The sequence below is a fragment of the Neopelma chrysocephalum genome, unplaced genomic scaffold (assembly GCF_003984885.1).
Source record: "Neopelma chrysocephalum unplaced genomic scaffold, ASM398488v2 Primary Assembly neopelma1_25, whole genome shotgun sequence".
Lineage (NCBI taxonomy): Eukaryota > Metazoa > Chordata > Aves > Passeriformes > Pipridae > Neopelma > Neopelma chrysocephalum.
This window is the reverse complement of record NW_020897694.1, coordinates 10,295,836-10,309,836: the sequence shown is the minus strand read 5'-3', so window position 1 is coordinate 10,309,836 and position 14,001 is coordinate 10,295,836. Positions and strand designations below refer to the sequence as shown.

Below are 14,001 nucleotides of genomic sequence, written 5' to 3'. Positions count from 1 at the left end.
CAAATAACCTCCCTTTTAATAGTTCAGTCTACCTTTTTCTCAACAACCAGTATGAAAGACAAAGAGGAAAATATGTGCATGCCTTCGTATTGAAATATGCGTGGGGAAAGAAAGGAAATGCAAGATATAGAATTCTAGGCTCATCTTCTGCTAGGTATGCAGTTGCTGTGGTAATACAATACCAGTTTAAAAGAAAAGCTAACTGGAGGTGAAAAGACCGAGTTACTGACGTCTATGGAGAATGAGTTGGTTTGAATCTGTAACTTTGCTAGTATAAAAGTTTAAATAAAGGATGCTAAACTAAACTGGAATTAAATTGTGGGAAAGTGAGGGCATTTGTCTTGATATTGATTGCTTTGCATGGTGTCTTCGAGTTTGAAAATATTTCTCATAGTAATATGTATGTAATGTAATGGCCTGCTCCTGAGTACTGTTTGGTTTTGGGATTATTTCCGTATAACCAGCTGAGCCAAAGAAAGCTTTTGTAGCTTGAGAGAAACTGAACTCAGGATGGTGTTGGTGCAGAGTCCAATGGGATACTTCACATATATATAGTAAAAAATGTGTATATACTGCCTAAAGAAAAACAATGATGTTACATAGGTATGTTTTGCAGATCAAGTATACTCTTAGGAGCTGGTAAATCTTCCATTTAGTCAGATGTAAGTAGGAAAATTTGAATGGCATTCCTTAATAGCCACAGGTGAGGACGGTTGAGTGTTTGCAATTGAGTCTTCTTACAGTCAGGATTCCAGGCTGTTTGCTAAGAATGCGGCAATTCTTGTAACTGAGTTTCCTTTTCTCAGGCAGTCTTTGCTGTCCCTTTGTGTGAAAAGGGGAAAGACATGCATGTCAATCAGTAATAAACGAGGTAGATAGCTGAGTTCCCTTTGACCAGTTTCATGTGAAACATTTGGGGAAAATAGTTCTCACATGTACTCTGCTTGCATAAGCAAAAACAGAAATTCAGGAGGGATCATCAGGTGTGCTTAAAAGTCCAAAATATTGTGATTCTTGGCCACATGTTATGAGAGTGGATTTGTCATGTTTGTTCTAGCTTTGAGATTGTATCAATAAGTTGATTGTTTTTCAGACATGAAGACCTGTATTTTTCCCACTAAAAGATGCTTGCAATTATGTAAATAGAAATAGATGAGGTGGCTGGTGTGGAAATCAGATTTAATGCTTTTAAGCTATCTCTTAAAAATAAGCAGACAAGAAAAACTGCTTTAACAGTGTTCTGCAAATTCCCTAACTAACCACTATGATCTAAAAATGAAGGCAATATATAATGGGTGCTTATGTTGACTTGCATCAAATTCAGGAAAAGATTAGTACTTTCTTGCTAACATTGAGCTGAGATTGAGAACTGGGATTTTTTGAGTGCTGCATGAGAAGTGTTTGAGGAGACATGAGTTTGCTTTAGTATTTCGGCTTAACTCTTGTATTTGGTGCAGTAATGGAACTGTTTGCACCACTTGAGTCATTGCTTTGGGGATTTTTTTTTTTTCCTCCTTAATGGCTGCAGTGCTCCAAGTGAAGTGAGAATTTTGCTTGTGCTAACAGTGTTATCATCAGCCAGGGATCTATTGAATTTTCTGAACCTTGTAGCCGTTACAAATTTAGATTATCTGGTCAGGGCTTGTGTAGCTGAACCTGTGAGTAAGCCGTTTTTTCCCCACTAATATGTGTGAGGTATCCGGATTCAAGAAGAGAGGATAGAATCTTCTGAATGCCTTCTGCTGTCCCTTACAAGCTGACACACCTTGTTTCAGTTCACTAGGTATAAAACTGCTGCTATCCTTGAAATTTTAGATGTTCTGTTACTCTCTGGCTGTTGCTGTTACTGGTTAATGAATAATGCCCTGACCATTGCTGTATTTTTACTGCATCATGTTTGAAGTCTGATACTTGAATCTCTTTGCTTTAATTCACAGAAAAGACAGTAAAAGAAATGCTCCCATGTATTTAGTATCTTCAATATTTTGCACTAAAACTTTTGTGTAGTTTTTCCCAGACAGAGGCAACACAACGGCACATGGCAAGCAATTCTTCTTTGTATGGGTAGCTGTGGCTGCTGTTATCTATTACCTAAAAGTGAGAACTAATTTTGCATTTCAGTGTTGATTTTAATTTTAACACCCCCTTTTCCCTTAAAGCACAGACGTGAGTTTAGTTGTGGGATATACCTGAATCGTGTAGAATCTGCTTTCTGATTCTGTAACATAACAACGAAAATAGTTCACTTGAAGCTAAGTTATTTGGAGTAGGTAATTGTGGCATCTACACTCGAGCTATATTTCTTCTGGGGTAGTCTTAGATTAACATTACCTTTTCATTCAGTTGTGCTTATCTTGAAGAACTGAGGAAAATACTGAGCTGAGAATGGGGCCTGTTCCATAGGAAACTGAACAAAAGAACACTACAGTGAAGCAGCTTTTACTGCTGAAATTCTAAAGAAAATATTCTAGTAATTCTGAAGTTTGGATCAGTTTTTAACAGTGGTTGTTATACTTGATTTGTAACTCTCAACATTATGTATCATGATGCTTTGAAATGTTTGAAATCTTGATTAAATAATGGGTGTCTTGCTTGTCATGTACAGTACCTGAATAAAGTTATAAATGTGTGTGGAGATGTGTGCTTATATAGAGTGAATTGCCATTGCTATGTGACCTGAATTTTTGTTTCTTTCTAAAGCTGTGCATTCACAGATTTAAATTCCTTTGCAGCTCCATTTACCTCTCAATTCTCCTTTACCTGGAAGTGAGTTGACTAAGGAACCCTTTCGATGGGATCAGAGGTTGTTTGCTTTGGTTCTTCGTTTGCCTGGTATTACAGCACCAGAATCGGAGCAAATGACAGGGGTACCAGTGGATGACTCTGCAATCACACCTATGTGTGAAGTCACAGGAGGTGAGTGCTCTCGGTTCCTTTGACAAGTCATTACTTAAAAAATGTAAATCAGTTCAGTTTAGTTCAATTAATCTTGTGATTCTGTGTCATGGAATAACACTTTCCAAGTTCTTACAGCACTTCTGAAAACTCTCAAGACTCACAATATGAAGCTAAAAACACTGCATTAAAGCTACAGACAATGTAACCTGTCTAGGAAGTATGAATCTACTCTCTTTGGGAATTTTTTAGAAGAGAACTTGCTTTCTTTCTACTGCACCTTGGTATTGCAATTAGAGATTGTAATAATTGAGTCTGTTCTGCAGTACAGTTTAGCTAAATTTTTGTCATACTCTAACGTAAAGAAGCCAAAAGTGAAGGAAATGTGTTGGTTGTTTGGGGTTTTTCCCTCCAGAACTATTACATGCAGAACATATAATAGCTCTGCAGAATTGATACTTTTCTCTCAGTCAGAAATCATATTCTTAGTATCTTAGAAATCATATTCCAGGTCAGACTCATGCATTGATTTTATCAAATTTTTAAGAACATAATGATTTTTCTGATGTATCAGAGGGGTTGTGATAGAGAGTAAAGGGATTTAAGAAGTATTCCAAAAGGATTTGATTCCACTGGTTTCTGACTGTCTGTAGGCTGTACTACCAGCACTTTGACTGAAATTCGAGGGCAGTTAAGTGTTAATGTCACAAGGGGGAGCCCATTTTCCGTGAATGCAGCCAGGAATTTGAATTAGTCATTAAGGGTCTAAAATCCAAGCCTATCTGATGAGGTACCTGTTCCTGCTTCACTAGGCTGCCTTGGTGCTTAAACAAGGAGGGACTGTCCAGGAGAAGCTTTAAATCAGTGATCTTACATAATTCAACATGTGTGATGGTTGAACAGTTTTAAATGATCCAAGTTAAAATACGGGCAGAAACACTGAACAGCCTTAACCTTAACTGTTTTGTTGTAGGTCGATCATATTGTGTATGCTCTCCAAGAATGCTGAATCAGTGTCTTGAGTCGTTGGTGCAAAAAGTGCAAAGTGGAGTGGTAATAAACTTTGAAAAAGCTGGACCGGATCCCTCACCAATTGATGGTACTTGACATTTTTTACACTGGCGTCAAATAACAGGGATGACTGTGAATATAATTTAGTGAAGTTAATGTAGGAGTTGCCAAGGCAAAAGGGCAAGTGTTGCAGTTTCAAAGACATTACTACAAATAGGACGTGCTAATTCTGAAATTCTGTTGTTTCAAAATACTGGCTGCAGTTGCTAGACATATCTACATTTGTTCATATTACTCAGGTAGTATTAAGTGCAGTTATTCATGTCAATCATAGTTGAATGGGCTCATGAGTTTTAAGCAGTGGTTTTCAATCAGCTAGAAATGTGAATAACTTGTGGAAAGACTGGGGGTTTATACACTTTATCCTTTTTTTGTTCAGTGTAATAAAGTGGTGGCACGAAGAGTTAAAATAGCAAATACAACTGTGCAATGTTAACTTCTCATTCTAAATGGCTTAACTGGGTTCCTCTTTGGATGTTCCTGGGAAGTGTTTGTGGGAATTTTTTAATCTTATTTTGCTACAATAAAAAGTTAGTCCAGCAATATTAGTCACTTATCACTTTTTTAATGCAGGGATTTGAAGGTTATGTGTTAGTAACACTGAAGGAGAAAGGAACTGATGATTTTGAAGGGCTCGAGATAATTGGCTTTCTCAGCTATGATCCTGTAAACATTCAGTGGTTAATAGGTTTCTCATAGTCTGTGTTTTTGCGGGAATGCTTACTGACAACTATCTACTATTCTTAGAAATAATATTTAACTGCAGGAAGAGCTTCCCTGAGGTTATAGTTCTTGAACTCCTCACAGAAGTTGTTTAATACTCTTCTTGAGTTTTAACACTGTTTTGGCTCATAAAGCCTTTTTCTTCTGTAGATGGGCAGGTGGAGATATCTAGACCCTTTGGACCCCAACCTTGGCACAGCTGTCACAAACTTATTTATGTCAGACCAAACCCTAAAACTGGGGTTCCTATAGGTCACTGGCCTGTTCCTGAATCCTTTTGGCCAGATCAAAATTCTCCAACGCTGGTACGTACTGAAGATAAAGCAAAGGGTTTGTGCATGTGGGAATATTCCCGGATTTTCTATTCACTGATATTTTTAAAATCTTGAATTACATATTTCATTGTAGCAACTGTAAAAGCAGTGTGACCCTAGAAGGAATGACATGTAAATCTGTGTTGCAGTTATCTCTTATAAATTATTGATGAGCTAATAATAGAGTTTGCTTTTTAGTAACTTTGAAGCATTAGGAAACTGCCTGTAACAGATTGATTTGTTGACCCTAGTACATGTATGGAGTGTTACTGCTTTGAACCCTGTTAAATATCAAATGGTGGTGCTTTGGTAAAACCCTATTGAATTCTTTTGCCTCATAGATGGCATTAATAGAAGATAGTATGATCTTCTCAAGTTGAATCCTTTTGGTAGTTCTGTCATCCTAGCAAGTGAACATAGTTCCATCTGCTGTAAGTGCAGTGTAGCCATACCTTCAATTTATCCAAGTTGAGAAAACCTTGTTCTTTTCAATTACAGCACAAAGAATGAATTTGTTTGTTCTTTTTCATAAAAGAGTATATACCCACTGCCTTCTGGTCTGAGAACTAATCATTAGTATAATATAGTGTATTTTGTATTTCTACTAATATTTGAAAATTATTAAAGTAGAAATAATGCAGTTGTATAATTGGTACATACTTTTCATAATTATTTTTACTGAATCTGTGTTCTTTTGATCTGAAATGGGTGTGCTGACTAGTACATTCACTGAACTTCTCATAAATTTTACTTCTTCTGGTTGAAAAACATATGAAGTCCTCTGAAATACAGAAGTGATACCAGTATGAAATTTTAGTGATATTTACAAATTTGATATTGATAGCATCTGTGGCTACATTCATTGAAGGATGTGGATGCCATTGTGAACAACAGCAAGCTAGCATATATGAATAAAAGTAAATCTTGTGTCGTTATTAAAACCACAATTTTGTACGGGATATTTAAAAGCTGTTCTGCAGGAAAGCTCTTCTGTGTACTGCTTGTAATCACTGTCAATGGCATATCTGTCTCCATTTGCTGTGAAGAGTCAGTACAGTTTGTCTGCTACTGCACATCTTGATAGATCTTGCCAAGTGAAGAATTGTTGAACTAAATTTTCTAGAAGTATGAGGTTGACTTACCCAAATGGCAAGATGATGAGAAACTTTTTCTCTCAGTTGTAGTATGTATAGCTCTCGTAATTCTATAAAGCCCTGTCACGTGCAGATAAATTCCTGTTGACATCAATTGGAATTCTGCATTAAAAAGATTAAAATCCAAACATTGAAATTCCTTGAATTGAAATAATTTTTTTCTCAGACCTAGTTAAAATGAATTCTTTCCAAGTTTTGGCGTTTTTTTTATGAATTCTTGCTGCTCTTGATCTTTGTAGTTCAGTTGGAATTTTGTAACAGTTAAATTGGCCAAGAAGGAGAAGTGCTAGGGGAGGTCAGCAAATGCAAAAGTACAACACTTGCTTCTGTGGAGAGTGAAAATGGACATGCCCTAGAGTAGCATGTAGATTGTAGATTTTTTTTTTTTTTGTCCCTGCTGAGAATTACTTCCATTTGCAAAGTTTTTGTGTAAATGCAAGAAGTCTTAGTTGCATATTGCTCTAGACTTATATAGTTAAATAACTGGCATTTATTTAGAAAATAAGATTCCTTCAGATTTTACGGTAGTGCTAACATCATAGATTAATTGCTTAGGTCTCATTAACAATAACTATGAATCCTATATTGAATAGATTCCTTAAATACATCTGTTTTTGAAGAAGCCGTATTGCTTTAACTGTCATAGCACAATTGCATTTTAATTGTTGTGCAGACTTATTAACAGTGGAATACTTGTGTTTAGCCACCTCGCACATCTCATCCTGTGGTGAAATTTTCCTGTACTGACTGTGAACCAATGGTCATTGACAAACTGCCTTTTGATAAATATGAATTAGAACCTTCACCATTGACCCAGTTTATCCTGGAAAGAAAATCTCCTCAGACCTGCTGGCAGGTAAGTAGAGTGCATGCTGAATTGAAGTTTTTTATAGAATGCTATTTTTCCTAGACTTTATTCTATAAACAAAATAGAATGTAAAATTTCAGAACACAGTACTTTGTATTTATATGCAATGTGATGTGGTTTATTGCAGGTATATGTGAGCAATAGTGCAAAGTACAGTGAACTTGGTCATCCTTTTGGTTACTTGAAAGCGAGTACAGCACTGAATTGTGTGAATTTATTTGTGATGCCTTACAATTATCCAGTCCTCCTTCCACTGCTAGGTAAATACCACTTCATACAAATTTTCTTATGCAGTAGGCAATTCAAACATTGATGTCATCTAAACATTACTGCAATTAGTGCAGGTATTCATCACAAACCCATAGAAAGGTAGAATCAGTAACTTGTTTCACTTGTCTCCAATTGGGTGACCTTCATGACTCAGACTCTAAGATTTAGTTAATCATCATTTTCTGATATGTTTTGGTCTCACTTTCAATATTTTAGGAACCATTTCTCCTAATCCATTGTATCAATGCCAATTCATTTTGATAAATAATTTATCAGGTTTCATCTTTTGGCTGCAGTGTTTATCTTGTGTGTGTATGTTTAGTTGTATATATATTAATTTACAGGTATTCACTTAAGTATTGAGGAACTTGCATTTCTTCAATAGTTTCTTTCACTAGAATTTTCTTTTTTTTGAGAAAATAATGTAATGCTGTCTAGATATGCCTTTCATTTTGTGTCTTTGCTTCTTGTAACCCTTAGATGACTTGTTTAAAGTACACAAGGCAAAGCCTACATTGAAATGGCGTCAGTCATTTGAAAGCTATTTGAAGACAATGCCTCCTTATTATCTTGGGGTAAGATGACTTACTGTGTTAAAATTTTTATTTTATGGTTTTCTTTCCACTATGGATGTGGTCTCTATTTCAAATAAAATATATATTAATTCCAGAGAGAATAGTTAAACTTCATACCTAGTGATAGTGTTTTCACTGGAGTCCTGTGGGGGACCTGAGACCTGAATGTTATGAAAATTTCATAATCTCATAATACACTGTGACTTGTATATAAACAATATCTTTGTTAATAAGTGATTCTGTATGAATGGCACTATGTTTAGAAAAAAAAACAAACCACAAAATGCTACCCTGAGAGTCTTTGTTCTTTTCTTACTTTGAGAACCTCAGGTTCTATTTGAAATGGATACAGTTGGTTGCAGTATGTATAAAGTTAAATGTGACCATAAATATATTCCATATTTCAGCCTTTGAAGAAAGCTGTGAGAATGATGGGAGCACCAAACCTTATAGCTGACAATGTGGAATATGGACTTAGTTACAGTGTCATTTCATATCTCAAAAAGTTGAGTCAGCAGGTAATGTTGAAGCAAAAGAGCAGTGAAAACTTATTCTAATATCAGGATAATCTTAAAATACTGACGTTCAGTGGATTTGAAGGAAAAAAGAGCAGAAAGATGAAGTCAATACCTTCCCATAAGCAATTGGCAAAAAGTAATTTTGGTCTTCTGAATTGCAGGAAAAACATAACATTTAAATATAGACTTTATAAACTGGACTATAAAGATAGATATGGAAGTGTAAATTGTGATTTTTTTAAAATTTATTTATTTAAGGAGCATTTTTACTTGTACAGACAGTAACATACTTTTGTCCAAAAGAAAATATGTTGTTGTACCTTAGATATTAAAGATGTTTTAGGATTTTTTCAGGAAATAGAGAATTTTACTTTGTGCATCTGAATCAGAGTATCCCTCTTTTGGCTTGTGACATGAAATGGAAAGTGTTCAGTAAAAAAGATAAGTGACGTAATTCAGAATCTCAAATGAGGATACAGATGTAGAAGTGACAAGTGACTATTTTTTTGAAATTGTTGACTGTTCAGAATAGTGCCCCTATCTTTGACTAGTCTCCTGCACCAGCTAAAGCATTTCTGCCCTGCTACCTCCACTTTTATTCAACTGTGCATGTTAAGCTTTCTGTTCAAGATAATAAAATAGTAGGCTTGAAACTTCAAGAAATAGTAGTGCTAAGTACTTGTAACTTAGCTAAAATGCTTTTATGGATCATTTTTTTTCTTAAAACATTAATATAAATGATTACTTGAGGAAGCAAATGTCTTGAAGTTTACAGCGTGTTCTGTTAAATCAGTCATGTTGCTCAATACTCTGTGAACTGATGTCTTAACGTAGACATCTTTGACTCCTCTAAAATGTGATGACATGCACTGCAAATTGTACTTAAAGCCTTTTGAACTTCTGAAAGGCCCTACCAGTAAAGACTCACTATTCTCAATAAGTACATGTTCAAATTTTGAGTAGTCTATTAATTTGTGAAATTGGAAAAAAATTGGCAGGTGTATTACTAAATTCCTTTTGGGTCTTTGTTCCACTGTATTTTGTCAGAAAGCTGGCATTTATGAATGTTTAATTTTGGTGCAAATCTAACATGATATTGAAGGTTATGTCTGTCTAGCCAAACAGAATCAGGTATTAGCATATATTTTATTTTTAATAACGTTATGGTTATTTGTATTAAGCTTCTAAAAAGTTGATACCTTTGGGTGACTGATCACAACTATAGTTGCAGGAAAATCAGTCTTGTGAGAGACTGTTTTCTACAATAACAACTGAACCCTATATGAGTACAGGTAGATTTTCAGAGAATTACAAGTCAAATTATGGCATTTTATGAAAATAAAAGCATTGCATGCATATTGGTGCTTAGATACCATAATGGGCAGCAGAGGAGAAATATGCAGAAGACCTAGGCACAAACTGTTCACTATATTTAAAACTGTAGTAAGCATTAAGTGGTTATGTATTAAGTACTCCTTAAGCGCTCATCCTGGTTATGGTCATCATAGTGTGTTAGCGCGTTGTTGAATCTTGTAGGTAGGAATTTAAAATGAATAAGTCTGACTAATCCTTTTAAGAGCATATTGTCAATTTTATTTATTTATTTATTTCAAATTAAGGCCAAAATAGAGTCCGATAGAGTCATTGGCTCTGTAGGCAAAAAGGTAGCGCAAGAGACTGGAATTAAGGTCAGAAGCAGATCACACAACCTGTCTATGGCACATAGGAACGATTTTCAACATCTGCTACAGGGGATTACTGGGGAAATTCCTCATAGACCTCTAGACCTCAATATGAAGGAGTATGCTGGGTTCCAAATAGCTTTGCTGAATAAGGTAAGCACCACTGTGTGTAATGTTGTTATTTTCAATATACTTCCATTGAAATGCTAGATATTGTTTTTTACGTGGCATTAATTGAGACTTCATTTACTGGAACCATAGGATTTGAAACCTCAGACTTTTAGAAATGCTTATGACATACCCAGAAGAAATCTTTTGGATCAGTTAACACGAATGAGATCTAATTTACTGAAGAGTACTCGCAAGTTCCTGAAAGGACAAGATGAAGGTTAGATAAGTTTTTGTCTACCTGTGATATGATTATTACTTAGAAACAATGTAACAAATAGTGTAGTTCTTTAAAACTTGGATGTCTGTTGCCATTAAACTGCATGGTTTCTTAGATACTTTTCCCTTAAATAGCTCATTGGAGGAAAAATGGTGAGGATAGAGAAGATTGCACATTCACTGCTCGGTCCTTCAATCCATATGAGGAAACCTGGGCTTTTACAGATGATTCTTTGTTCACTTTTTTTTTCTTTCACGGATGTATCGGATGAAAAAAAACATCACAGCAGTTCTGAATGTTATGATCTCTCTCCATAGAAGTGGATTGTGAGCAGTGGAAAAGTAAGCTAGCTCACTGGTTGTTGCCAGTGTGATTCTTTTGCCTGTTAGGCCAACAACAAATAGTTTTGTAGTCTGCTAATTTATTTCTTTACCTTTTTCCTGTGTCTTCTGGCACTGCTTTGTGGCATCTAACAGAAGATCAAAAAAGTGGAGAAGATGAGAAGGGTAATGCAAGTGAACACATACGTTATATTAGTCCTGCCACTGCTTAGGTCAGATTAACATCTGTGCATTTCACATTACAGTATGACTTTGTCAGAGTAGTTCTTTGAGGAGGGGTTTAAACTACATAAAAACTCAAGTTAGGGCTTTTTTCTGCTATTTCTTCTGATGCATGTTTTTCTGGATCAAGCCTTGGCAAATGTAAAGCCATAACAAGTTTAGAATTGGATCGTATGGATTTTTAAGAATTTGCTGATTACAATGGTCAGAAATCACCCTTGCTTTGGGAAAATGCTAGTCTTGACAATTAAATTTTGGGTAGCTAAAACTGGGCAGTTATGTCAAAGCTGTGTACAGCATGGCATGACTACTTTGCGTTAATGTATCTTTTGTATTATTGTTTTAGTTCTGATTTGTTCCCAGTCTGTTTTTTCACCCGTCAACCTGTTGAGAAGTTATAGGACACGTGCGAAAACTAATATCCATGCCTGACAACTATTGCTTATTTCCTGTCATAATGATAAATCCACAAGACATGTACTGATTCATTTAAGCAAGTCCCCTGCAGTGAAAACAGTGTTGTAAATACCAGTTAGGCAAGAAAAATGGTGTTTTGCTCACTTGTTCTGTTAATGCATTTGATGAAAGTATGAAGACTGAAGTGTAAAGTGGGTATAGACTGAATTTTCATAAGGCGAGCAGTAGTGTATATTAATAAACTTTTCTGTTATGATAGATCAAGTTCACAGCATACCTATAGCACAAATGGGAAACTACCAGGAGTATCTAAAACAAATACCTTCTCCACTCCGAGAACTTGATCCTGATCAACCACGAAGGCTTCATACATTTGGCAATCCATTCAAATTGGACAAAAAGGTGACTTTTCTGTAAAACTTTTTAAAAAATGTGTGATTGTGTGTACTGCTGCTTACATTGCTCTTCTTGAGTAGTCTGTTGGATAAACCCTTTCAAGTATTTTTAAAAACACTGCTTACAAGAAAGCATCTCAGGTGTTTTTCCATCAATAGTGTTGTATGGAGGGCAGTCTTTAGTGAAAAACTAGTGTTATGCCTCTAAATAATATTATAAATGAAACACATTTGTCTCTGTAGTATAGCTAATATCTAATCATGTTTTATTTACCAAGCTTCCACCAGGAAAAGCTTCCCATAACTTCAGGAATCTGGACTGTCCCTTCTGTCCAAGTCTTTCTTAGAATTGACCAAACTACCAATATAGTTTAGAGCCTTTGTATTAAATGTGAGTCACTTTGGAGTTACTGAAAAGGAAGTTTGGCCCACTCTGTTGTCTTACTTGGCAGACTGTTGGATAAGGGCCTTAAGCACATTGATTTAGTCTTGGAAGGATTTGGTTGACACTTTATAATTCCAAACATAATGACGTTGTATGTAGCTACCTTATACATACTAAACGTTATCGTAATATCAAAGCATTAATTGTACTTTGTAGTTTTGGTGTAAAAGTTTAAGAATTCCTCCTGTTAATTAATTACAGGGAATGATGATAGATGAAGCAGATGAATTTGTATCAGGACCTCAGAATAAACATAAAAGACCTGGAGAACCAAATATGCAGGGGATTCCAAAAAGACGACGCTGTATGTCCCCCCTGCTCAGAGGCCGACCACAAACTCCTCCGGTTGTGAATAACCACATTGGAGGAAAAGGGCCACCAACACCAATTGCACAAGCACAACCTGACCTTGTCAAACCTATTGCTATTCACAAAAGTAAGTGAATCTTCAACTTCAGAGTTTGCTGTTTAATTTATGCAAAAAAACTTTTGTGTAAAAATACTGCTGGTGATTTATCAAATAGGGCAGTTTTATACCTCATTTTTGAAAATGAAGTATTTAAGTGTGCATCTGGGGTTAATTACAGAAAGAGTTCATATAGTCCTTCAGACAGAAGTCTCTTTTATATGAATTCCAGGTATAAACAATATATTTCCTCTACTAAATGAAGAGACAGTGTAAACAGGGGGAAGGAGTTCCTCCTTTGCCTGGAAATTCACATGCTTCACAAGTATCACAACATGAAGTTATTTTGAATTTTCCTCTAATGCGGTGAAATCACTTCCCTTATTGTGGAGTTGAGCTGCTGTTTAACAGTCTTGCTCACTGTTCAGTACTAATATAAGCTTGTTCAGTTTGATTTAATAGGAAAAGACACCATGTCATAAAAGCACATCTTACAGGTGGTTTTTGTTAGTAGTTCGTAATTTCCTTTTTTTGTATAAAGAATATACCTCTGTTTTGGTTTGTTTTTTTTTATTTTAAAAGCCATTAATTGCCAGAAGATGTAGTGATGTGCTCAATGTTATAACCCACAAACAGGTTTTCTTATGCCTGGTGTGTACAGTAGACTGACTATACAAGCTGGAGCATAGTTTTAAAAGAGTCCAATAGACCTGACTCACAGACTTCTATCAAATGATGAAGAATGTAAAACTGGCAAGTGTAATCTTTGTTTTTTCAGCATCAGAAACAAATAATGAAGTTGCGATTGATGATGTCATTGAGAATCACGTTACAGACCCACTTTCATCAGATGTTTTCCCAAATTCTGCGGATTCAGACTTTTCACTGTCTTCTTCGCCATTCAATTCGTTGGATCGACCAGCAGATCATACAGATGATGTGGTCCATGAGCATTTAGGGAATAATTTGAATGTTGATGGGTTTTTGGAGAATCATGAGGAATCAGGTAGTAAAGAACAAAGTACTGAAGAGAACTTGCCAATGTCTTCACCCAGCAAAGGGAAAAAACCAGTTCATTGCAGAAGTTCCAGAGAGATTAATGTAGACCTAAGAGCACAAATTATGAAAGAGATCCGAAAACCAGGAAGGAGTAAGTATACCAGGTGTCTTTCAGATGATTGACATGAGAATTTAACAAAGAATTCATATTAGATTGCCATTTTAGAAATGTACTGAACTATAAGACTGAAGCAAAATGCATTTAAAGCTGAAAAGGTTTGTTTTAAAACCTCTACCAAAAACTTCCTGTATGAGTGA

At 35.6% G+C, this 14,001-nt stretch overlaps 1 protein-coding gene across 4 annotated transcripts in view; it reads left to right on the top strand.

Annotated features, from left to right (window-relative positions):
* INTS6 (integrator complex subunit 6) overlaps nucleotides 1-14,001 on the top strand; it is a 41,647-nt gene that overhangs the window by 23,738 nt on the left and 3,908 nt on the right. For 3 of the 4 annotated variants that reach the window (XM_027674409.1, XM_027674411.1, XM_027674412.1), the window contains 12 exons: nucleotides 2,733-2,916; nucleotides 3,869-3,994; nucleotides 4,840-4,994; nucleotides 6,861-7,013; nucleotides 7,153-7,285; nucleotides 7,776-7,870; nucleotides 8,278-8,388; nucleotides 10,008-10,223; nucleotides 10,332-10,458; nucleotides 11,698-11,840; nucleotides 12,480-12,714; nucleotides 13,463-13,834. In XM_027674409.1, the coding sequence (XP_027530210.1) occupies nucleotides 2,733-2,916; nucleotides 3,869-3,994; nucleotides 4,840-4,994; nucleotides 6,861-7,013; nucleotides 7,153-7,285; nucleotides 7,776-7,870; nucleotides 8,278-8,388; nucleotides 10,008-10,223; nucleotides 10,332-10,458; nucleotides 11,698-11,840; nucleotides 12,480-12,714; nucleotides 13,463-13,834 (2,050 nt within the window). The remainder of the gene's footprint in view (nucleotides 1-2,732; nucleotides 2,917-3,868; nucleotides 3,995-4,839; nucleotides 4,995-6,860; nucleotides 7,014-7,152; nucleotides 7,286-7,775; nucleotides 7,871-8,277; nucleotides 8,389-10,007; nucleotides 10,224-10,331; nucleotides 10,459-11,697; nucleotides 11,841-12,479; nucleotides 12,715-13,462; nucleotides 13,835-14,001) is intronic. The other variant, XM_027674410.1, reaches the window with a different exon arrangement.